The sequence below is a fragment of the Myodes glareolus genome, chromosome 18 (genome assembly GCF_982192425.1).
Source record: "Myodes glareolus chromosome 18, mMyoGla1.1, whole genome shotgun sequence".
Lineage (NCBI taxonomy): Eukaryota > Metazoa > Chordata > Mammalia > Rodentia > Cricetidae > Myodes > Myodes glareolus.
The window spans coordinates 38,568,130-38,594,368 of NC_142043.1; the positions used below are offsets into that span (position 1 = coordinate 38,568,130).

The following is a 26,239-nucleotide window of genomic DNA, read 5'->3' on the forward strand; positions in this document are numbered from 1 at the left end:
TATCACTGACCTACCCACCAACTGTGTGTTTTCTTTCCTGAAAAGTAAGGCAACAGTGGGCAAATGCATGACACAAGTATATTCAGGGTTTCTTTTGAAATAATTAATGCAAAGCTCATGTATTCCAGTAAAGTGAAAACCAGAGTGTGACCCTTAAAAAGAACCAGCCTTCAATCAATCATTGAGTGTATTGTATTATATTGAGTAATATTTCTTACATGTGCTTTTCTTGTACTGACCTCTGTTGTAGCCTGGGGCTCAGAAAGGATCTAGAGTAAGTGTTGATTATGAATAGAAGACCATGTTCAGCTGCATGGAGAACATGCTCTTGTCTGCTCTGAACATCAGTAGCTTCTAGGCTTTGCCTGTGAACTTGTAGGCCTGGCTGGAACCTGGGTGGCACATAGGAGAGATTTCGCACCAGACCTGAGCTCCAGCGGGGAGATGTCATTGGATAGCAAGGTTCTGTCTGATTTCTACTCTGTTTCATCTCAGGGACAAAATGGCACAAAAGCTAGTTCTTGGTGGGTGGGGATCAGACTGTGACTTGTTAGGAGAAACTGAATGGTTGTTACAGGCTCAGAAGGGAAGAATGGTATGGGTGGGAAGACTAAGGCATGATTCTATCACTCAGTTAACTATTGGCAGCCTGAGTGAATCTAGCTCCAGCACCAGCTGTATGGAGTGGGGAAATGTAGGCCTGCTTCACCCAGTTTACTTGGTTATGTGAAGAACCTGGACACAACCAACCAAGAATTCATGTTTTGCTCTGGGGTGTTTTGACATGAGTCTGTTGTAGAATATTATTTAAAGATGCGTTAACATTTGTTTATGCTGTGGAACATTTATTTAATAGTGCAAAAATGTGTTGCATTCTTTTATTTACATTTGTTTGACTCTGTGAAACTGTGATACTTTGCCTCCCTAAAGCACCCATGGTCTGATAAAGAGCTGAATGGCCAATAATGAGGCAGGAGAGAGGATAGGTGGGCTGGCAGGCAGAAAGAATAAATAGAAGAAAAGAGCAAGGAGCAAAAAAGGAATGGGCAACAAGGGAGCCACCACTGAGGGAACAGACCTGAGCCAGCTACCTCCGCCAAAGCAGGCCATGGCAGCTACCTTAGTGGAAACAGTCCGAAGCAATCAACCACTCTGGAAACAGGCCCAAACGAACCTCGGTATTGCAGATCGACCCCCCCAGGAGCTCTGAGCAACCTTTTTGGGAACACCAAGTGACCACCATGGGCTGACTGGAACCTTGGCCCTGACTGCACCACGAGGATCAACCATCTGAGCCTAGGATCCACTGGCACCTGGAAGATTGATCACCAGAAGGAAATTAAACAATGCTCACCTGGACCATCAGTGGGTCAAGGGAGTAATAAAGGAAGAAATTAAAGACTTCCTATAAAATTCAATGAAAATGACCACACAACATACCCAAATTTATGGGACGCAGTGAAAGCAGTGTTAAGAGGAAAGTTCATAACACCAAAGCCTACATAAAGAAACTGAAAAAAAAAATCACACTAGTAAGTTAACAGAACATTTGAAAGCTCTGGAACAAAAAGAAGTAAACTCACTCAGGAGGACTAGATGATAGGAAATAATCAAATTGAGAGCATAAATCAACAAAATGGAAACAAAAAAAAACAATACAAAGAATCAATGAGACAAAGAGTTGGTTATTCAAGAAAATCAAGAAAATAAGCATTTTCTTTATCCAAGCTAACCAAAAGGCAGAGAGAGAATATCCAAATTAACAAAATCAGAAATGAAAAGAAGGGCTTAACAACAGGCACGGAGGAAATCCAGACGACCATTAGGTCATATTTTGAAAACTTGTATTTAGCAGAATTGGAAAAAGGAAATGGACAACTTTTTGGATAAATGTCACTTACTAAAATTAAATCAAGACCAGAGAAGCAAATTAAATAGACCTATAACTGCTAAAGAAGTAGAAACAGTCATCAAAAGTCTCCCAACCAAAATAAGCCCTGGACTAGATGGTTTCAGTGCAGAATTCTACAAGATTTTCAAAGAAGAACTAATAATACCAATACTTCTCAAATTGTTCCACACAATAGGAACAGAAGGAACATTGCCAGACTCTTTTTATGAGGTTACAATTACCCTGAAACAGACCACATAAAGACCAATCTCACTGTGATGCAAAAATACTCAGTAAAATACTGGCAAACCGAATCCAAGAACACATGAGAAAAATCATCCAACTTGATCTAGTCAGCTTCCTCCAGAGATGCAGGGATGGTTCAACATACTAAAATTTGTCAATGTAATCCACCATATAAACAAACTGAAAAACAAAACTACATGATCATTTCTTTAGAAGTTTAAAAAGCCTTCAACAAAATGCAACATCCCTTTATGATAAAGGTCTTGGAGAGAGCAGTACAAGTAACAATACAATAACAATACAAGTAACATATCTAAACATGATAAAGGCAATACACACCAAGCCAACAGCCAACACCAAACTAAATGCAGAGAAACTCAAAGTGATTCCACTGAAATCAGGTTGTCCACTCTCTCCATATCTATTCAATATAGTTCTTGAGGTCCTAGTTAGAGCAATAAGACAACAAACGGAGATCAAGGGGACACAAATCGGAAAAGAAGTCAAACTCTCACTATTTGCTGATGATAGTCTGTATAAGCAACCCCAAAAATTCTACCGAGGAACTTCTACAACTCATAAACACCTTCAGTATTGTCACAGGATACAAGATTAACTCAAAAAAATCAATAGCTCTTCTTCATACAGATGATAAATGGGCTGAGAAAGAAATCAGAGAAATATAACCCTTCACAATGATCACAAATAACATGTCTTGGAGTAACTCTACCCAAACAAGTGGAAGACTTGTATGACAAGAACTTTAAATCTTTGAAGAAAGAAACTGAAGAAAATACCAGAAAATGGAAAAATCTTCCATGCTCTTGGATAGGTAGAATTAACATAGTAAAAATGACAATTTTACCAAAAAAAATGTACAGATTCGATGAAATGACCATCAAAATTTCAGCAAAATTCTTCACAGATCTCGAAAGAACAATACTCAACTTCATATGGAAAAACAAAAAGCCCAAGATAGCCAAAACAATCTTGTACAATAAAAGAACTTCTGGAGGCATCACAATCTCTGACTTCAAACTCTACTACAGAGCTATAGTACTGAAAACAGCCTGGTATTGGCATAAGAACAGACAGGAGGACCAATAGAACCAAATCAAAGACCCAGGTATCAATTCACACACCTAGGAACACCTGATTTTTGACAAAGAAGCAAAAAAATGAATATGCTTTCGTTTTTCCATTTTATATGTTTTGGTGCTGGCATAACTGAATATCAACATGTAGAAGAACGAAAATATATCCATATCTATCACAAAACTCAAGTCCAAATGGATCAAAGACCTCAACATAAAGCCAGCCACACTGAACCTCATAGAAGAGAAACGCAGAGGAAACCACTTCCTAAAAATAACTCCAGAATCTCAGACACTGTGAGAAACAATTAATAAATGGGACCTCCAGAAACTGAAAAGTTTCTGTAAAGCAAAGGACACGGTCAACAAGACAGATGACAACGTATGTTGGAGAGAATCTGGGATAAAGGGAACACGCCTCCATTACTGGTGGGAGTGCAGACTGATACAGGGAATGGTGCTACCCTGATCAGGATAATCCCCTGCAGACTCACCTTCCAGGTTGGCAGTTGAGATTAACTGTCTATCACTCCCCAGAAAAAAAACTGGGGACAGTTTTTTTTAAGTTTTTCTTAAATGTTTTCTTGTTTTCAGGTTGAAAGTCTCCACTTTTTGGACAATTGAAACTCAGAGAAATAGTTTTTCTTCCAAAGCACTGTGGTCATTACCAGAATATGGTTCCAATCTTGTTTTAAGTATTAAGATTCCTATTTGTAGCATATTAAATACAGTGTTCATTTTAGTGTTTTATTAGCTATTTTTCCTTGTTAGTATGACAAAGTAATTGGCAATAAGCAATTAGAAGAAGGAAATTTATTCTGACTTCAAGTGCAAGGTGATCATGGCTTGCATGGCTTGGGGACAGGTGTAGGCAGTCAGGAAGGAAAGGATGAACAGGAAGTGAAGTTGTCTATCAAGCCCACTTCCAGTGACCCATTTCCTCTCTCTCAAGGTGCTACTTCTTAAAGGGTCCACAAGCGTCCTAAACACCACGGCCAGCTGGGGACCACGCTTTCACACACACCAATCTATGGTAGAAATTTCACATCCAAACCACAATGTTCTGTCCCTGTTCCCCACGGACCCATGGCCATTACATAATACACAGTGCATCCATTCCAATCACATAGTCCCCATAGTCTTAACATGTCAAGCATTTCAAAAGTTCAAAGTGTTTTCTGAGACAGTTTGCTTAACTGTGAGCTCACATAGAATCAAAGAAATTATATAATGCCACAAAATAAATATTCCACTTTCAAAAGGGAGGAATTGGGACATAGTAAGAAATTATCAGACCAAAACAAGACTGAAACCCATCAGGACAAACACCTAATCCTGCAGCTCCATGTCAGGTACCTGGGGCTCTCCCGTAGGTTAGGTCGCCCTGCTGCCCTTGCTGCTTGTGCACACACAGCCTGTCCTGGCTGGCTCCATTCTGTGCCTCTAGCTTTTTCAGCTGCTGTCCACGGTTCCACCCCCTCCAATCCTGAGGTTTCATTGCAATTTCGGCCTTACTCTCATATACTGACTTCTCAGGGCCTCCTTGAAGTCACTCCAAGCCTGCCACGGATTGCTTGACCTTCAGTGATTCTACAAAACCTTGGCAGAAAACTTCAGGGTCCCTCAGTCTTTTGTTTTTTATACTGGAGGTGGTTGATACTGCCAAGGTCTGCTGCTAGCTTAGGGCCAAGCCTGGCTCCTTGGACCACAGTTTGCAACAGCCTCTGTGTGTACTTTCCCCGGCAGCTGATTTCTAGATCAAGGACCACCTTGAGCACTCCCAGTTTTGTAGATGGGTGTAGGCGGAGCTTTCCTGGGCCGGCGGCCACACCCAAGTAACCACTCAGAAAATATTAGTTATAAGTGGTCGGCCAAAATAGCTCAGATTTGTTGCTAGCTAACTCTTAACATTTTAAGTTATCACACATTTCTAATTAACCCTCTGCCTTGTGACCCATGACTTGTTACCTCATTTTCTACACGTCCTGCTTTCTCTGCATCTGCTGGCGTCTCTTCTAACTCTGTCCTTCATCATCCCAGCTTCCTTGGTTTGGTTGTCCTGCCTATGCTTCCGGCCTGCCTACTGGCCAGTCACCTTTTTATTAAACAAATTTGAGTGATAAATCTTCGAGACTGTTCAGAAGGCGTATTCCACAGCAAATTGGGGACTTTGATGGGATCGTGCCCTTAAGGTACCCTTCCTTTTGTTCTAGTACAGACCAGGAGACTGAGCCATTTTAGTCTCTTTCCAGGAAGATCTGTGGCTGCAAAGTTAAATTTGTTTGAACCCTTTTTTTCAACAAACTGCTTATTGTTTATATCTTCTGTCATTTGGTGCTTTTTTTCCCCTGTAGACCTTAGTGAAAGTGATAAAAACTGCTACCACCTGAATGCTGTCCTGCCTTGAAACCCCCTCTGCCAAACGTATTAGTCCATTACTTTTAAATCATCCTTACTCAGTTTCTTGGGACATGAACATGGTGCAGCCAGATTCTTTGACGGTGCGCAGCCTGACGGCTTCTGCCTGCCTTCCCGAGAGTCCATGTTTTCCCTGAAGGGTAAGCCTTATGAGTTAGGACGCCATTGCCACATTTCTCTATGCATTCTTGTCTTCCATATTCTGACTGAAATGCCCTGGTAAGGACTGTTTATAAATTATAGGGGTTTTAGCCTGCACAGCGAACTTCTCTCATTCCTCCTGGGAAACCTGTTCCCAGAGTGTATGGATTCGTCACATACTCTGTCATACATGATCAGATTTGCCACAGCAATGACTTGACTTCTCAGCACTGATTTCCTCCTGGCTCCCTTGCGTGTTGTGACAGAAGGGGAAAGGTCTACTCGGGTTCAGTTTGAGGAAGGGCAGTGCCGGGTGGGAGGCTGGCAGGCCACACTGCATCTGTAGTTGGGGAGCAGGATATGAACAGGAAATGGAACGGGGTTCACCCCCTTTACCTACTCTCTCCAGCAAACCTAACGGTTTCATAATCTTCTTAAATAGTGCCCACCTACTAGGGCCAAATTTTCAGACACGTGAACTTATGAAAGACATTTCACATTAAGACTCCAATGGTAGGCACCATTAATTACTTGCATACAATATCGGTTTCTTTGGCCAAGAAAATTAATCTCATTTTCATATCCTTTTTATAATTGCAGGTATCGTAATTAAATAGGAATGCTAACAATCACCAGATATAGTGGTGCAGGCAGAGGCAGGTGTATCTCTTGAGTTTGAGGCCAGCCTGGTCTACAGAGTGAGTTCCAGGACAGTTAGGGCTACAAAGAGAAACCCTGTCTCAAACAAAACAAAACACCCCGCCACACACCCACATACACACACACACACACAACCCAGAAATGCTAGCAATCATAAATAGTAACATGATATGTTCTTTATACTTTCACACTTACATTGCATGTCCCAAGAAAAGAAATTATTAAACTGACCATATCTGTAATTCCAGCACTTTGGAGACAGGAGGATTGCCCCAAATAAAGTAGGCTGAACCTTGTTAAGAAGACAAAGACTTTGTCACTGAATGAATAGAAAATGCCTTAGCCTTTTTTACCTGTAGACATCCATTTGAAGAACATAAGTGCCTTCCAAGTTGAGTTTACAGTTGTAAGCCTCTAGTATTTTATGTTCATGTCCTTGCTTTCTCCTGGAGACAGTCAATCTTACATCATTCTTTAGAATATTACTCAGGATTAAACAAGATAACACTGCAGTTTGCTTGTATATAGAATGAAAAAATAATTCCTATCTTGTAGGCTTTTTATCAGGGCAAAAGCACCTAGTTAAGTACTTTTTACTTGATAAACATGCTTCCTTGCTTCATCATTCTCTCTCAGTACATTAAAATATCATTTTAAAAGTGACTTTATCATTGTATTTTATGTGTATGTTGATTTTACATGCACATTTGTCTGCACCACGTGCGTGTGTGCCAGTGGAGGCCAGAAGAGGGCTCTGGATCCTCTGGAACTGGAGTTAGAGACAGTTGTGAGCTGCCATATGGGTGCTGGGAATTGAACCCAGATCCTCTGGAATAGCAACTGGTGCTCTTAACCACTGAGCCACCTCTCCAGCCCTGAAAACACCATTTGCTGAAGATATTTTAAGGCCTCCTGGTGCTCTTATTGCATGTTTGCTGCTGCGGTGAACTAGAATGGTTAACTATGCTGTAGAAACATTTATTCTTTTTAAAACTTTTTGTGGCAGGATGTGCTTAGTGTTAATGAACACTTCACATTCAGATTGGATGTCTACATATTTTAGTTCAAGTTTATTTTTCTAAGTAAAATAAAGAAATAAAAATTACTCAACGTATTTTGTACAACTAAATATTTTTTTATATCTGTCTTTTGTCCTTCCATTATTCTGTTCTTTCTCCTTACCGTGTTATTTTAGAGCATGAGGCTACAAAGTAAGATGAGCATGGGCGTGGGGAGATGCATTAGAAGTTTGGAGGAGTCTAGGCACAGACCTCCGGTGCCCTGGAGGCACGTGGGCAGACACACGTCCTTCCAAAGACACCTGGGCATTTTCATCTACAGCGAAGCTTGTTAGACTCAGGCCCTGAGCTTTAGTTTGAGGCTGACAGTATAAACAGTTCTACACAGTGCCCTTTTGTCTTCCTTCTGAACCACACTTCATGTCTCCTCCATATCTTCTGGGAGACTGGGGAACTTTTCTCCTGACCCTGTGAGCTGGCGGCTTGTCTTCTCCCTTGTGGAGGTTGGGAAGGAATCAAGATAGCGGCAGAGGGAGCTAGAGCCAAACAACATCCCAAGCCAGCCTGAGATCTCACCATCCTACCCTGTTGGCTGCACTCTCTCACAGAGCCTGGAGAGACAGACAGACCCCTGTAGCCATGGCTATTGGTGCCGTGATCCCTCATAGGGAGCAACAGTGAGGGCAGTAGCAGGTCCAGGAGACAAAATGCTTCCTGGGGGCAACCGTTTCTTTTGTGAATGAGAGATGTTTATACAAAATAGGTAGGCGTTGTCTTTGTAGCTATTTCCCTTCTGACAATGCCTGCTGAACTCCACATAGACTCTTCTCTAATTCCTACTCTCCACTAAAGGTCCTGGACTCCCCTTTGCCCTAGAACTAAAGAAAGTTGTGGTCTTTCATTAAGTTGTTAGGAAGAGAAGAAAACAATGGAAAGAAGTGCTTCAGTAGATTTTAAAAATACTTTTGCTTAATTTTTTCCATGAAATATATTTTGATCATATTCTGTCCCCTCCCCAGCTCCTTCAACATCTATGTATATTTAGTGAAGTGTTAAGGACACGTACTCACCTAGAGATAGAACATGGATTTCCCCTTACCTTAGACTGTTCCTCAGTTACTTAGCTTCTGATTGTCCCCAATATTTCTTACTAGCGCAAGTCACTCAAAGGACTCTACTTGGTCATTTGCTTACTTTATGGTTACATTTAATTTCAGAACTTTGTATTTATTCCAGGAAATGTTCTAAATAATTCAGAAGGTGAGTTCCTTAACTTACCTCATCTCAAATATGTCCCTTAATGTATTTCAGATCCCCCCCCCCATTTCCCACCTCACAGTGAGCTCTGTCTTGTAGCGTGTAAATAGTGTGCATAGCCAGTCCATGTATAGTTACTTCTGTCTGTGCGCTTAGGCAGGCTGGCTTTAGGTTGTGGATTCCGAAAGACCAGGCCAGTTTTAGTGGCAGTTTTTACTTCTTTCTTGTAGTTGTTTTGTGGTTGGCGCACAGGGTCTTGGAAGGTGGATCTTCATTAGCACTCTCTATCCTGAAGATTTAATGAGTGCTCTCCTTCACAGATACTCCTAAAAGGACAAGACAATTGCCATCACCTCTGTTATTTTAACTTGTAGAGAAGGAAGCAATGTAACCCACGACTGAAGCCTACCTGTTTTTAAATGTTCTCCTGATGTGGACGCTCGAGCCCCGGTTATGTAGATTGCTAACATTTCTTCACACACCAGGGAGGGAAGATGACTGGAAGATGGCGGTCACTAAGCTGGACTGCAGCGTGGTGCCTGTGACCAGTGGCAGCATCAGTACTGAATACCTGGTTTAGAGCGTTCTCTTGCCGCTGGATGAAAAGTAATAGAATAATGCCGAGTATACTTAATTGGCATAGGAGGGAGGCACGTGATTTAAAAATCCAGTAGGATTTTGATTTTTCCATTCAGCCCTGGGATTTCAGTGAGTTGGATGTGGTGTTACTGTATTTCTATGCTCCTGTGCAGGTAGCTTGTCTGTACAGTGCACGTGTACTCTGGCTCTGCTAACTCCCTGCACTCTAAATACACAGAGGGCAGTGAAAGCTGCAGCTAAACTCACGGTAAATTTGGTTTGAATTAAATTTCTTGAATTGCTGTGTCAGAGATGTGTTTAGTAACTCTTGTACATTTTTAAAAAGGATCTTTAAAAAATTTACCCTCACTGGGTGGTGGCGGTGGCAGCACCCACCTTCAATGCCAGCACTCAGGAGACAATGTCAGGCAGATCTCTTGAGTTTGAGGCCATCTTGGTCTACCTAGTGAGTTCCAGGATAGCCAGGGATACACATAAACCTTGTCTCAAAAAAACAAAACAAAACAAAAAAGAAAGAATAATTTCCCTCAATACCACCATGGGTATTTTCTTTATGTAGATAATTAACATATTTTAAAGCTATACAGTGCACATTTATGTGCTTATATTATTTTTTCTATATTAAGCTTATGTATGCTCATAGTTAATGTGTAATAGTTAACCTCACTAATTCTTGCATTGGATGAGGTGGGTTGTTCTTATCTCAAGATGTTAAAGTCTGTTTCCCACATAATCAACGATGTAATCTTAAGTGAAGTCACTTAACTTGCTGAGCTGTGTGCTCAGCCTTAGAGTGGTCAGCTGCTTCTTTTCCTTAGCCTGTCGAATTCTAGTCAGCTAACTGCAAACAGAAGCCGCGTTTCTCTGCTGCCATATTTTAGGCCAGACTGTATTGTTCCATAGAAAGATGAGCTGTGGAATGTGCAGTGTGCAGCCTCTGCTCCTTACACTTTTGCTTTGTCTTATTGATAGGTTAGTTAGTGTAGGCTTGAGCGTGAATATAATTGTTCTGACCTGTAGGGGAGTGTGTGTGTGTCCGTCCGTCCGTCCGTCTGTCCGTCCATCCATCTGTTCCTCCGTGTCTGCTTCGTTCTAGATGCTGTGAGTCATGTTCTGGATGACTTGATGCTGTAAGATTTGCTCAAACATCATCTTCAGTCTCTTGTTTGTCTTCATCTTCCTGGGGAGCCAGCGACTGTTGTCTGTCCCTGTGCTGCAGAACCTGTTGAGGTTTGATGCAGTAGTGTCCATGTGTCCATCCCTGCCCTGTGCGTGTTCCCTTGTTCCAGTTCAGTTTCTGCTGTGAAGCTGGCCCTCAGTGTGAACATGGAAATTGAAAATGCTTTGTCAGCGAGCAGGAGAATGCGTTTAAAGGCCGACAAGGAAAGTGACATGGTCTCATCAATCTTCTTCTACTTCTCGTTTATTGCTGGTGGGAGGAGGAAGAACCAGGCAGATTTTTATTTAGGAATTTAAGTCGGTAATGGTCTTTCAGGGTCTTGACTGGAGAATAGTCATTTGGGCAAATAACTAATTGGCTTAAATTCTAGGCTCTATAAACCAGTATGTATTGTTGAGGAGGTAATGTCATTTGGTTTCCTTCCTCCCTTCTTTCCTCCTTTCCTCCCTCTCCCTGTGTGTGTGTATATGTATATATGATGGTGATAGATTTAATTTTCATTTGATGCAGAGACCCAGCTCTGCCGTCCCACTACTTTGAGTGTAGGCATGTGATAGTAGGTGGTCCTCTTTCTGACAAGTGAGTTCTGTTTCTTGTCTCCTGTGAGAGTTCCAGTTTTAAAACAATTGTTCTGACTTGGCCAATCTCAGGATACTCCAGACAAACTCTTACCATGTGGTGTGCTTTGTGGTCGTGCAGAGTGCCAAGAGAGGGTCTCTGGGGAGAGATGGCTGTGTTGTTTTTAGGGGGTGGCACCGCTCGTCTGCTGGCAGGACGGAGAGCTGTTCTGAGGCTCTGCTCCCAGACCTCTCTTCCAGAGAGTTCCACGGCCTCTGTCTGTCTGTGTACTTGCACTGTACCCATGACTTCAGAATAGAGGGAGGAAGAAGGGACTAAAGAACCTATCTCAGGTTAGTGAGCTGCTTTTAGACCAGACTGAAATGTGCATGCCGTCGGCTGCCCTGGAGTTCTGGGTTATGATTCATCGTCAAACAGTGTTTCAGTCACTTCCCTTTCTTGTTATCTAAAGTAGAGGTCTGTTTTTCTTTTACTTTCAGTAATTGCTATGCAGCTTTCTTGCAGTGCCTAATAGGGCTGTGAAGTAGTAAAGTAGTAGGCTTAACCAGCTTCTGTTTTCAGAACTTCAGAAGATACAGTTGGTTTGCCCATTTGAATTGGATCATGCAAATCCTGTAAAAGTTTACTTTTATATCCAACAAAATCTCACATCTTAAACAGTTAGTTGTCTTATAGATCTTTTAAAATCATATTTGAAAGAACAACTATTCTTTGATAAGATACACACAGTGTTCAGTATCAACACAGCTGTGCGGTGTGTTCAGATCATACCCTAGCATGCATTTAAGGGAGCGGCAGCGGTAGAGTTCATGGTAGTGGTACTCCCTGGTACAGCACTGTTGAGCAGGACTAGCATCAACAGTGGGTAAATATAATATGTTATCTTTCCTTACCAGTTTCTTTGGTATCTGTAGATTATAGTCATCTTTCCTGTTTTTCTAAGAAGGAACACTTGCAGGTTGTGTGTGTGTGTGTGTGTGTGTGAGTAGAAGTAACAGCATATATACTTAGGACTCAAATTGCTATTCATTGTTAGCAAGAGATTTAGCCTACTTGACTGTTGGAAATAAAGCTGGTTATTCTGGCATTGGCTGATTTGACCTGTGGCATCCTTACTCTGTCTTCTTGCTTCATCCTAGCATAAGTTGGTGAACTGTTTTAGATTTCCTGTCTGCCCACTGCTGCTAGCAGGAAGGCCATGCTGGGGATTTGTGCCTATGTTCACCAGGGCTTGCTTTTGTGTTACAGGCTGCTGTAGGAATGCGACGTAAAAAGGCAAAAGTAATTGTAGTTAAAATCACAGCACATATTTGCTGTGTGCTGTACACTGTAAAAATATTTTTATGCTAACCTAATTTATTGTTTATAATGCTGGAGGGGAGCTCACTTGCTTGGAATGGATCCCCTATCTTGGATGTAAAGAAACTTGAGTATAAAGAATTGGTTCATGTTATTTTTAAAGCAAAAACATCATCATTGCTATGTATAGTGGATAATATTTGGGAAAACGGGTGCTGTAAAGAATAAGACCACGAATTTCTGTTGTGTGCATGTGTGTAAAAATATTAAAGAAAAAGACCATGATTTTGAAGGGAAACAAAGTGGGGGGGGTTGAGATAAGTGGGAAGGATCTTAGGCAGGAAAGAGAAGTTGTGTAATTATATTAAAAATAATAACTAATTAAAAATCTTTGGTTGTTTACTAGTACCTTTAAAGTCAGAACTAAAAATTACTTTATTATTGCTTCCAGTATGGGCTGTCTAATAGTTTCCATGGTATCTGTACGTTTGGTTCTGTATTGTCATGATAGCAGATGATACGCAACAAAAGTCACTAAAGTGCTGTGATTTGGTACATTAATTTTAAGGAGGGTTTTCTTTCCTAAGTGTGATAATAATGTTTTTTAAATCGTGATTGGTTCCTGCTGCTTCTTGCCTCTGATTCCAGCAGAGTTAAGGCCAGCAAGATTGTGGGTTTCAGGATAGTCTGATCTGCATAGTGAGGTTGTGTCCAGATAAACGGAGGTCACAGTTATGTTCTTCCAGTGCTAGGTAAGTGGAGACAGGTGATCTGTGGGCTTTTCTTTGTCATCGTTCTGGAGGAACTGAAACATATGTAAATCAAGTTGTGTTAATGTAGCACACCGTATCAAGCCACGTGATGCTATTTCCGGAGCCTGTTCCTAACAAGCACAATAGTCAAAACCAACAGGAATAGGTTGTTTGTTGTTTATCCCTTTCTCCCCTGTGGTTATTTGTTCTAATTTCTAGATCAGCACAACGAATTCTACCTTCTTGGATTCACAATATTTTATACTTTAATATTCTTGATTTTTGCATGGGGTGGAGGTGGGGTTCAGTTAATTACCAGAAATTGGGGATTGGATCAGCATCTAGTCGATGACTAATTTCGCTCCACTGTTGAGACCATGGCTTTCAAAGTCCTGTGGGATGATGTTCTCCAGTTGGGTTTATGGCAGTAAGCACTGTTCCTTTCTCTGTGAGGGCTGGTGTCTGCCCACAGATGCCTTGTAAAGACTGGATTCTTCCCCATACCCCAATGGTTTCTTGGTGGCAGTGCTCTCCTGCAACCCAAGAAGGGTTCCATATTCCACGGCTTTCTTTCTGTGCAATTCTCTCCTCTCTGGACTTTGATTCATGTGGTTGCTGCCGATCCTCCGAACTCTGTTCTACCCCCTGAGCTCATAGGCTCCTCTTGCTCCATTTGAGTCTCCTGTTCTTGGTTAGTCTAGATTCTCTCCCTAAGGCAGGAAACTGCCCATCCTTACCTGGTGTCTTAACCTCCTCAGGATTTGTTTAATTTTAGTTGTTTAGGTAGGAGGGTAAATCATCTGGCCCTTGATACTTTATCTCCTCCAGGAGCAGATGCCCCTCCCTATATTCTTTCTAATTGCTGATACTTCTCAGAGTGTAGCCTGTATCTGAGCATGCCAGTAAGCAGGAGCTCCCGTGACCTGAGGTCACACACGGGTACTGCCCATCACTCCCTTGCGGCTTCCCTTTGTCAATCTGCACTTGAGTCTGTTTGTACGACTTAAACACTACTATTCAGCTATACAGTATTTTTTTTCTTTCTTGTAGTATGTAGTATGGGGAGCTTTGTGAATTTGTTACTGGCATGAAAGTCTAGAGTGTCTGCATGGCCTGAAGCTATCTATATCCCTATAAGGGAGCCTCTGGCAGTCAGAAGTAGAGACAGGATGATGAGCCTCTTCCTTGCTTCTTACTGGGAATGACTTACTTTTGGAAACTGCTGATCTTAGGTCACAGCAGACAAGAAAAGAACAAGCCTGAGGCCTTGTAGTGCTCTGGTCTAGTCCTAGTCAGGCTGTGAGGGTCTTCAGGTTTGGCAGAACCCTGCAACATTAGAGATAGGAGACAACACATGGAGCAGACCCTAAGAACCGACAAAGTTCTGTTGAATTCTCACAGGACTCACATTCCTGTTCCGTAAACCATTTTTTTTTCAGAATTAGTCAAATATTACATGGCCATGTAGAAGATTAAGAGATTAAAGAAGAAACTGACCTAGAGATGGTCTGTAGTAGGATCTCCTCTTCTTCCTCTCTTTTGTGTACTCATTTACCCTGTCTATAGCACATTTTCATTGTGGACAGCCGCATTTGTTGCCAAGGTCATAACTGCTTTGCTAGCTTTTGGGTGTTTTAAATTTTGGATCCCCCTCCCTTTTTGTTCTTATAATTTAACAGGTTGGGCCCTTTAAAAATGTTGAACTATGATCACTTTTAAAACATTGAAGTTTAATTACAATTTGGTTTTTGGAAATAAATTTGTATTATTTGAGGTTGTATCATTAGAAATACTTACACCTATGGTATTATGCCTTATAGTTTGGGACTGACTTTGGTGTCTGGATGTTGACATGAAACTTTGGAACAATCTGTTAGTTCAAGGACCTAGAAAAATAGTGCTGTATTGGGACTTGAAAATCACCCTGTGCTGTGCCTTTTGGGCGTGTGCTTTGGGCTTCTGTGTTTTTTCATCGTGTTCATGGGGGCATCAGTCCCCCAAGGCTGCTCACAGGTGAGTGCTGGTGTAGAAGGAAAAGGTTGTTGTTTTAGTTGCAGGCTCAGGTCTGTCTCATTCTTCCTTGCTGTTACTTGCTTTGTTTTAATCACACTGCTGGATAACCAGTGACTAGTAAGTCTCATTGAAGTACTCAGCAAGGGGCAAACTTAGAGAAAGGCTGTAGAAGACTCAGGGCAGTTCTGACTAGATGTGTCACTAGACAAAGAAGAGCTTCAAGGCCAAGGCCATTACCAGAAGAAACTCCCTGATTCAGTTACATAAAAAGAGTATGACTTAATACAGAATGTGTTCAAAAGAGTGTTTTTTCTTCTATATCTTGAGCAAGCTTCTGTGCATATGTGATTTTCACTTTGGATATATTAATTTCATGAGTTTTTACTGTAGTATTCAGTAATTTGGATGAAGATGTTAGTTTGAAGACTGTCAGTCTTGTGACCTGATTTCCATAATTTTAATTTTGTTCTAAAATTTATCCTCTTCTAGAATCTGTAAAATTTTCTTCATTACATATTGTTGAATGGTGAATGTTAAGATGTGTAACTTTATGTTTGAATCAAATTAAACTTAATTGAGTCTGTGCTCCTTTTAACTTGGCTTGAACTGAGTAATACACTCAGATCTACCAGGACTCTGTAAGTTGAAATATCTTAATTTCTTTCAGTTTGCAGCCTTAAGGAAGAGCAGAGTAGCAGTTGACTATAAACCATTCATTTCTTTTAGGAACGTGCTTACATCTTAGTGCAGAAATCCCCCAGAGAGACTGTCTCACTTCACCAATGTTTTTCTCCAGGTTTGCAAAGACCATCAGTTGCTCCTCTATTTGTTCAACTGTCAATAACTGATGTTTAAATTTGTAAAGAAGCCAGGTGGAAAGATGGTAAACTCAGAACATTCCTCAGTCCTCTTGTTTCCCAGTTAGCATCTCGGAGGTCTGCCTGTCTCTGATCAGTCCCACCATCAGTGGAATGAGACAGCACTTAGACAATAAGGGGTTAAAGCAACATTTTAAGGGAACACAAAAAGGCTGGAGATGTTAGCTCAGTGGCACAGCACTTACCTAACATACTCAAGGCACTGCAAAACAATCTTCAGAACACCACCCAAGAGGCCATTAAAAGACAAAGAGCCAAAGTAATAATTTGCACCCCTGTGTGCTCAGATGGTGAAGTGGGCAGTGCTTCTCTTTTGACTCATTTACAGCCCATGGCTGCTTGTGCAAATTAATGCTGTGCAGATGTTGGCTCCTCCCAGCCCCCAGTCCTCAGATAGCCAGGGAGCCAACTGAAAGCTCATCCACTGTCAGAGTCCAGCTCCAGACAAAGACCTTTTCTCTGAGAATTGCTCCTGTTGGTCAGAGGCCAAAATGCTAATTGGCACCAGCTGCATTAACTCACTAAGTGGGGGTCAGCAGCTGCCTCATCATTGGAGGAAACCAGAAGAGAGCCCTCTTCCCTTTTGCTCCAAGAAGCCCCCATCCCGAATCCTTCAGTTCCTCCTATTTGCGATCATCTTGGCTCCCCTAAAGCAGGGGATGAAGGACACAGTAATTTGGACTCTAAACATGGGATGTTGTTTAAACTTTCTCTGAGTAGCTTTGTCAGTTCAACTATTTTTTTTTAAATGCCAGCCCCAAGTCTGTTTACTGCCTGTTTACTGCTGTATCTTCTACTTAAATACGGTGTTTACTTTGGCAGTGGTATGTGTGTATATAATAAATGTTGAAATGAGACTACCAAACTTATTTTTTTTTTAGAAAACATTTGTTTTTTATTTTATGTGTACACAGTCTGTGTACCACATGTGTACCTGGTCACCCTGGAGGCCAGAAAAGGACATTGGATCCCCCTGAAACTGGAGTTTAAATGGTTGTGCACCTCCATGTGGGTGCTGAGTATAGAATTAGGGTCCTCTGGAAGAGTAGCCAGTGCTCTTAACTGCTGAGCCACCTCTCTAACCCTGAACCTTACTTTAAACCAATGATCAAAGGGAAGTTGAAACTCAAAACTTGCTTCATTATATCTGTAGTCTAAAGACAATGTAGAATATTGCATACACAGTAGTCCTTAGGTTCTAGTTGTAATTGGCACAAAATCCATTGGCAAATCTCTGTTTCTGATGCTTTTTTCCTCCAAGGCTAGGCCTTCATAATAAGTCAGTAAATGACAATAAGTAGTGGAGAATGTCTTTATTAGATATGCAGTAGTCATCTATTTTAAAATCATAAAAACAACAGAGATAATGTTCAGAGTATCTGTTACATTACATCATCCTAAAACAGTACTTTGGAAAAGAGACCACGATTTCCTCTCAGTATTCTTTGTAGTTGAGTTTCTTATGGCTTAGGATTTGACTCCTTAAGACCTCAAGGGCATATTTTGGCAAGTAAATGAATGTAATCACTTTCTCTCTAGATGATGTATCAGTCCTCTAGCAAGGCTACTGTTGAATTTGAGTGCACTTAAGGTCTTGTATTTCATTGACTCTAAGACGTAACCCAGTTTCTCTTTTTGAGATGAGTTCCATTATATAGCCTACAAACTTGCATAGTCTTCCTGCCTCAGCCTCCCAGATGCTGGGATTCCAGGCCTCCCGGCCCAGTTCGAAGGTGTTACAGCATGAGTCTTGTTATGGTGCAGCATAGTTACACAATAGTGTGTTTTTGTCTAAAGATGTTTAGAATTAGAAGAAACAGTGCAATGAAAACCCGCCAATCATATTTCTCAGTATACATATTCAACATTTTCAGACCACTGGACAGTACTGAATTTAAGCTTATAACAACTTGAGAATATGTACTTGTTTTTTAACCAGTGACTTATGGAACTATCAAGTACCTTTGGAAGCGTTTGATGAACAGCTCTATCCTAGAAGAATTGCCTTCCGGTACTTAAAGGAAAAGTGCACTGCAGCCAGTCAGACTGTTCTGAGTCTTAAGTACTCTTCAGGGAGCGGCTTGTGTTTATTCTCTGACAAGAAGCAGAACCAGCCCCTTGTCTAGTGGGATGCAACAGTGACCCTGGGAAAAACCAGCCGTGGTGGAGAGTGGAAGAAGGTGGGAGTGAGGGATATCTGGGTAAACATGTCCCTGAACGAGGACAGCTCTGCAGCAGTGAACTGTAGGGAATGTTTTAGCCTTTTCCTGCCTGCTGAAAGTACTCTTTTTGTTTTGTACATGTATGCTCTTTAAAGACAAGATCTCACTGTGTATCCCTGGCCTGCAACTCTGTATATAGACCGAGGCGGCCTCAAAGGGCTTGCACCACCACACCTGGCTGTGCACTCTTTTTTTTAATTTGTTTTAATCTTTTCCAAATTCCTATATGTTTATTTATTTTTGTTTAAGTAAAAATGATCTGATCTTTAGTTTCTGCTGTGATCTCCTGGCTACAGCGAATGTAAGGATTTTGGGCTCTTTGGATCACGTGTTTAGCTGTGGACCTTGTTCCAGGAGAGGCACTGAATGGCTTTGTAAGCAGACCCCAGATGTTCCTTGCCAGCAAACTCACCACCTTCTCATGTCTCATTATATTATTCTGTACATATGAGTGGGCATGTATAGGTAAAGGACACAATTAAAGCCTTTCTGTGAATTGAGGATTCTTAGTTTTGTTAGAGACATATTTCTTTCTTCCTTTGTTCATCCTACTTTTTGTTTTTAATATAAAGTTCCTTTGAAGAAAAAATTTAGATAGAATCATTTTTTTCTTATATTAGCCAAGTTAAATGCTAGTTTGTATAGAATTAAGATAATTACCATAGCCATAATTCTTGTCCCAGTTTTCATTGCTGCTTTGAACACGGCCGTGTTTGAGTCAATTGTTGAAGTGGTATGCATTTGGTATGGTTTTCCTTTGCAGGGTGGAAAATCATTGTAGAGCCTATATTTGACCAGCTTACTCTGCTGCCTTGTGGACAGTCATCTCCTATGGAAATTACAAGATCACTGTATTTGCAGAATGTCTGTAACATTCCAGTATCTCTGTCTTTGATTTATCATATCTTTTTGGTAATAATACCCAGGAGGAGATCTGCCATTCATAGATTCACTACTTTAAGATAACTGCATACGTTCTGAGGTGTTTGGCTTCTAAAGCAAAATATATAACTGAAATTATATTTAATATTTTTCCTTTTCCATTTTCTTTGGTCTTATCTTTAATATCTTATTAGTGATAGTTATCTTTATCTTAGAGTATAATAGTGATAAAGTCTAATATATTTTTGAGGCTTTAAGAGAGCTTGTGTAGATGCTAGCCTAAAGCAGCTGATACTTTCATGCCTTGTGCCTGTACTCTCACACACACACACATTTGTGGGTACTTTACTATGCTTCACTGGACATGCGTGTCCACACACCTGTGTATCACTCAAGTTACTCCATGAGAAGGGAAGAATGTCAATGTCGAGTGGGTGTGCTTGTGCAGAAATGCAAGGAAGCTGTAACAATGGAGTGCAGAGGGAATTCTAGAGATTTTTATCATTAATTTACCCATTATACTGGGATCTCACCTCAAGGCTGAGTCCTACACCCCCCCCTCACACACACAGTTTTCTCACTTAAATTCTAATTTCCCTTCATTTGGATGATACTTAAAGAACTTCCATAATCTGCTGTCTTACAGGAAGTTTGTCAGTGTGTGTAGCAGGCAACAAAATAAAATGTCCGTGTTGATTGATGCGCTTTCTTCCCTAAGTATGAAGAGAGGCGGAGACTATGACCTCTCTCCCTTTGTCATTCACAGGACAACCTACTGAAGTTTTTGTGCTCATATGTCCGTCTGTTTCCTTCTTCCTCCTCTTCCCATCTTCTCTTTTTCTCCTGCTGCTCTACTTATTGATATGACAGCAGGCGCAAGGAAGAGCTTAGTTTAAAACAACCTGTGTAAGGAGGTCAGCCTCCGAGTGGAGCCTCGTACAACACCCCGGAACACATGTGTTGTCGCCTGACGTCTATTCATAAATGTTTCCTAAAAAGGAAATAGCCTTTCTTAATGATCATTTGAAATAGTAGCAGTCAAATTACCTTTTTACACTGAGGTGGAGTTTTACTTGAGCAAACTGCCTCTCGGAGAAGTAGAGTCAGTAACCTGAGGTCACAGGAGGTGGAGGAGCAGGCTGGAACTCCACCCTGGTCCATCCTGCTGTGTAGCACACTGGTTATCTCTCTCTCTATTCTCTTGTGGTCATATTCAGGAGGGTGAGCTGAGAATGAAGGGAACCTTTGTTTCTCCTGTCAGTTTACATTTGCTTGTGTGGGAGAAAATCAAATCATTTAAAAGCCATGTTTTGTTTTTTTCCTTAAGGATGAAGAGGAAGAAATAAAACTGGAGATAAATATGCTGAAGAAATATTCTCATCATAGAAATATTGCAACATACTATGGTGCTTTCATTAAAAAGAGCCCTCCAGGACATGATGACCAACTCTGGGTAGGTAGATTTTTGCAAGTCTTGGGTGTGTTTTCTGTCTGTGGTTGTTGTACTAAGGGAATGAAGGACTTCACAGGGAATGTAGAGAGAAAAAAAAAGCAAAACCAAACCAAAGGGGGTTGCTATCGTTACCCTTCCTTATCCTGTACCTGTAGTATGGCAGGGAGATGGGGAATGAGAGGCCATTTCGCAGGAAGCCGTTTCATAGACATCTCAAGAAAGTGTGGTGCTGTCAGTCAGTCATTCGTGACACTAATGATAGTAGTTTTTGATGAACTGGAAATTCCAGGGAGATTTCCTGAACCAATACATTCAACCTTAAAAGAAATTATGTTCAAAATGATGACTGAGAGACCGTCATCTCTGTGAGCTGCAATAGCTAAACTGAAGGTATTGGATTTATAAAGCAAGAAGATTGATTGATAGCTTTTTCTAATGATTTTAAAAAGGCTAATGTAGAAAACATTAGCAGCTTGGTACCAGCATGAGAGAAGAGAAGAATGGGTGTGGAACTGAGGACCTAGAAGCAGATATGCACAGTCATAGCTACTGATGTGTGACAGAGATGTCAGAGCAGACCTTGGAGAGTAACGTCCATAACAGATGACTCTCGGGAAAGTCACTCAGAAGAGTGGAGCCAGAGTGCTATCTCTCATGATGTACAAAAATAATTGAAAATGGGTCAGAGGTCTGAGAGTAAGGCCTGGCCCTGTGAAACTGTTAGAGGACAGCATGAGAGCACTGGTGGAGGACAGACGAGGGTTTTCAGAGAGGACCCAGTTGTCCAAGACATAACACCAGCAGTTGACAAAGGGAATTGCATAAGATCGAAAAGTTCTCCACAACAGAGGAGACAATCAAGTGAAGAAGCTGGTCTAAGGAATAGAAGAAATTCTTCTGGCTGTGCAGCTGATGGAGGATTAATATCTAGAATATATTTTAAAAATCAAAAACCAAACAACCCAATCAATAGATGGGGTAATGAACAGACAGGCCTCAGATGAAGTACATATCACCAACAAATACCTGAAAAAGTGTTCAGTATTCTTAGCTGTCAGGGAGAAGCAGTCACAAATGCCTATGAGGATGTGGGAAAGGGAACTCATACACACTGCTGAAGGAACTTAAATTATTGGCTACTATGGAAGTCAGCGTGGAAGTTCCATGTGACCAGCTATATACCACTTGTAAGTAGGTACCTGACGAGCTCCAGTATGATGGGCCTCAGGAGATGCTTATACATTGTAAGTAGGTACCTGACGGGCTCCAGTATGATGGGCCTCAGGAGATGCTTACACACATGGTTGTTTGCAGCACTGTTCACAATAGCCACATCTGCAGCCAGACTGTATACCCATCAGCAGATGAATGGATAAAGGAAATACAGTATATACACACTGGAGTTCTGTTAAGCCACAAAGAAAGATAAAACTATGTCATGTGCTGGAAAATAGATGTAACTTGAGGTCATCCAATATAGAAGGACATGTGTTATATAATTTTTCACATCTGTGGAACCTAGAATTCCTTACTGATAAATAAAATCTCTCTCTCTCTCTCTCTCTCTCTCTCTCTCTCTCTCTCTCTCTCTCTCTCTCTCTCACACACACACACACACACACACACACAGTCCAAAACAACAAAATGGTGGACAGTACCTCACTCAGTTAGTCCTTTGTCCTCCACATACATGTATACATGTGCATTCTTAAATAAATAATGTAGATGAAAATGTGCTTTGATTCAATCCTTGCACATGCATACTGTGTTAGTTCAGTTTTTGTTACTGTGTTAAGACACCAACAAGAACAATTTAGAGGAGACGGGGTTTATTCTGGCCTACAGTTCCAGCGCCCATCATGATGGGGAAGTGATAGCAGCCAGGAGCATGAGGCCCGCTCCTCACATAGCATCAGCAGTCCCAAAGCAGAGAGCGGACAAGCAGTAGGGCCAGGTTATAAAACTTCAAAACCTGCCACAAGTGACATATGTCCATCAGCAGAACTCTCCTTCCTAAATGTCCCACACCTCTCAAACAGCATCACTAGACACATGAACCTGTGGGGGCCATTCATTCAGTGTAAAACCTATGGATATACAGATGAGAGAGAGGGAAGAAGAAAGGAGAAGGAAAAAGGGAAGGAAAATAGAAATGAAATAGTTACTATTGCCTAAATCCAGTCATAATTGAAATTTTAGAATGTTCAGTTCATTTTCTAGGAACTTCACAAGTGTAGTTGTTATTATGTTTAGCTATTTCATATATATATTCATATATTTTATTCATATATTTATATATATATATTTCATATATATTCAGAACTTTGTAATTTCTCAGAAGTACCATAGGAAATATTATTCAATAATTTGAAAATCATCTCAGGGAAGAACTTCTGAAATACTGATTTCTGTTAGTTTGGCAGTGATAACCAGCAAAACAACCTCTATTAGAGGGAGGGAAGAAACATGTCATTTGCCACCCAGATATGTGTGTGAGAGTCTCTTGGACTGTATGAATACACTCTCAGCGAAGAGACCACCGTGGATATACTCTCTGTAAAGCAACTGTTACTACTTGGATGCTTCCAACATGATTGTGCCTGTGCCTAGGTATTCAAGGGAGCAGGCGACTCGGCTGTGTGTTCTGTTTTGAATGTGTACTCAGTCTGGTCTGTGATTGTTTCCATCTTTCTTGTCTGCCCTGTAGCTTGTTATGGAGTTTTGTGGGGCTGGGTCCATCACAGACCTTGTGAAGAACACCAAAGGGAACACACTCAAAGAAGACTGGATTGCCTACATCTCCAGAGAAATCCTCAGGGTAAGAAAAGCAAAGTGTCTCATTCCTATCTCATGTGTCCATCTTCAACTGAATCCCAAGTGTGTTCTATACCAAGAGATAATTATCTATTTTGATAGCCAAGTATTGATTTTTTTTAAAAAGTAGTGTTTTCTACCTAAGAGCTTGCCTTGTGTGGTTGGAAAACACTTGAAACAAATTGCTGTATTCAGAATACACAGACTCCCCCTTGTCATTAATTCATAAATAATGCAGGATAATAGCTATACCATCCCAATATTATGAACATGACCTAAAGAAGAGGATATATATAGCTTATATGCAAACACTGCACCATTATAATATGAGGAACTTGAGCATGCTCATTCATATATATATATATATATATATATATATATATATATATATATATATATATATATATATGATTTCTTGAAACAAGGTTTCTTTATGTAGCCCTGGCTGTCCTGGTACTTGCTATATAGCCCAGGCTGGCCTTGAACCTGGAGGTCTTCCTGCCTCTGCCCCGTAAGTGCTAGGATTAAATGTGTGTACCATCACTGCCTGACTGCATGTTTGTATTTTATATAGAAGAGGGTTTGGTATTCTGGAATCAGTCTCCATATATACCCAAGGGTAACTGTAGTCTCTGAGTTTGTCTTTGTTGTTATTATAAGGCACCCAATAGTCCCTTTCCTTTGGCATTTAAAGGAAATAAGAGTGAAGGAGATGAGCGATGAGCCTGAACTGTTGTGTCTGTAGGCAGTGTGGGGAGAGGCTACAGATCAATACTAAAAGGACTGAGTGCTGGGTTCCAGAATCTTCAATGGACTTTGGCATTAGCTGTTAGAAACTCTTGGAATATTTATGAAGTGAGTCTTGATGCTTAATGTTATTTACAGCTGATTGCAAAGCTGCCTAATGAGCTCAGAGAAAGTTTCTAAATTGCTGTTTTTTAGCCACTAAATGGTTCCTTTCAGTGGTAAAACCATCCTGACAGCACAGAGGTTTTCAGGGCTTCATATTTAAAAGCTGCATGAGAGTTGAAAGGATGTCTTTCATTCCATGACCATAGTTTTTCTTTTCCTTCACCCCTAAATTACACACTTAAATTAACTGGCTGCATTGTTTATATTCCGTTTTTTAAAAATAAAGACTCTGAACGTAAACTGAAATTTTACTTCCTATTTCTCTGCTAAAGTCTGGTAACAAGTTAGTCATTTTTTTATTGTAACTAAATTTACTTTCTATATTTAAGATTCATAGAACACTACAAACTTAAAAACTGCCAACTAGAATTCCTAGAGAAATGTTTTAATTTCTCTTTCCTCATATATTTTAAGGAGCGTTCAATAAAACTTCCTTCACAAACCAGTGTACGGAAGGGAGTCTTATGGAAAGAGAGTCATACTTTTATAATTAATCATACTTGTCATTATTAAAATATCAGGTGCTTACTTTTTTATGGATATTACAGAAAACTGAGGCTGAAAGGGAAAAGCTGCTGTTCGGGCTCTGTGGTGACAGGCAGGGTAGAACAACAAGGACTGGACTACAGAGCTGCCTAGACACAGATTTGAGGAGCGTGATGAACTATTTATTCTATTTAAACACAGGCAAACCTTTTTTTGTGTGTCGTAGCTTTAGACTTGTGGCCTCCTGCTTTGACTTCCTGTGTGTTGTAGTTTTGGGGTAGAGCACCATGCTTAGCAGATGAGAGACTTCTCAAGTGGAGAAATCTGTGCTTTTAGCATAGTGTTATAGACATAAGATGTATACCAGGCATCAAAGATGATTTACCTGTTTTTGTATACCTGGGAGGAACAGTTTACCTCAAGTATAATGTGTTTGTTTTACCATTTTGTCACTCTTGACCCCAGAAACATTGAAGAAAAGACCAAGTTGCCGTTTCTCTAATCAGTGTGGTGCAAATGGCATCCTTTGAAGTCCTGCAGACTGTTTACTTCTCAGTGAGAGTCTTTAATAGGAACCTTCTCCACTCATGAACCATATACAATAAAAATTTTCTGAGGCAGAGTTTTAGTTCAAAACAAAGGAATGCCCCATGTTATATGTTGGTGTTTGTTTTAGGCATTGTGTTGATGTTGATAGAGAAAGCAGGGTACCAAGAAGGAGGTGAGGTCTCATGTAAAAGGCACCCCAGTGGGTCTTCTGGGTTCCCACACATTGTTGAAGGTAGCTGGTTTCTCTGTGAGAAAGCTTTTCCTCGCCCCTTAGTGGACATTCGAGAAGACTAGACCAGGCAAGGGCCCTAAGTCTGTAGACCACAGCTGTCAGAAGTCCTCTATTGGGCTAGTCTGCTGAATGGTGAGGGCCCCAAAGTTTACCACACAGCCATTCCTGCTCATTCACATTCTAAGCAACAATTTTCTCATCTTAGTAGAAAGCACTATGTCATACTGAAGACGAGAACTTAGGACTTTACGTTACCAATGTTGAGGGACAGTTTGCTCTTTGGCTACATGTAGTCAATTAAGATAGACTTAGAAGAAAACTGTTTCCTAGCTCAGAAACACTGTCCCAGTTGATTTAGAACAGGCTGTTTGCACAGTAAAATGGACCTGGAATCTTTCCAAAGGAGGGATGATTGTGGCCTTAGTTCAGGCTTGGCTACCAAAGTACTTGGTATAAGGGACATGTGTTCATGTTTGTTCTGAGTAACTATACTTCAAGATAGCAGTATTATGAGCTATTTTCTGAGTAGAAGCAGCAATGCTTGCACAGTATGGACTGGGAAACGGGCATGGTTTCCCACGCTTCCTGCTGGAAGTGTACAGGATCACACATAAGCCGTGACTCAGAAGACAGGCTGCTTATGTTTGTGGGGAGATGTGGAG

General features: G+C 40.9%; 1 protein-coding gene across 50 annotated transcripts in view; it reads left to right on the forward strand.

Moving 5' to 3' along the window:
* The window catches only part of Map4k4 (mitogen-activated protein kinase kinase kinase kinase 4), a 145,013-nt gene that overhangs the window by 62,908 nt on the left and 55,866 nt on the right, over window positions 1-26,239 (forward strand). For all 50 annotated transcript variants that reach the window (XM_085679557.2, XM_085679555.2, XM_085679567.2 and 47 more), the window contains exons 4-5: window positions 20,459-20,584; window positions 23,292-23,402. In XM_085679557.2, coding sequence (XP_085535683.1) covers window positions 20,459-20,584; window positions 23,292-23,402 — 237 coding nt within the window. The remainder of the gene's footprint in view (window positions 1-20,458; window positions 20,585-23,291; window positions 23,403-26,239) is intronic.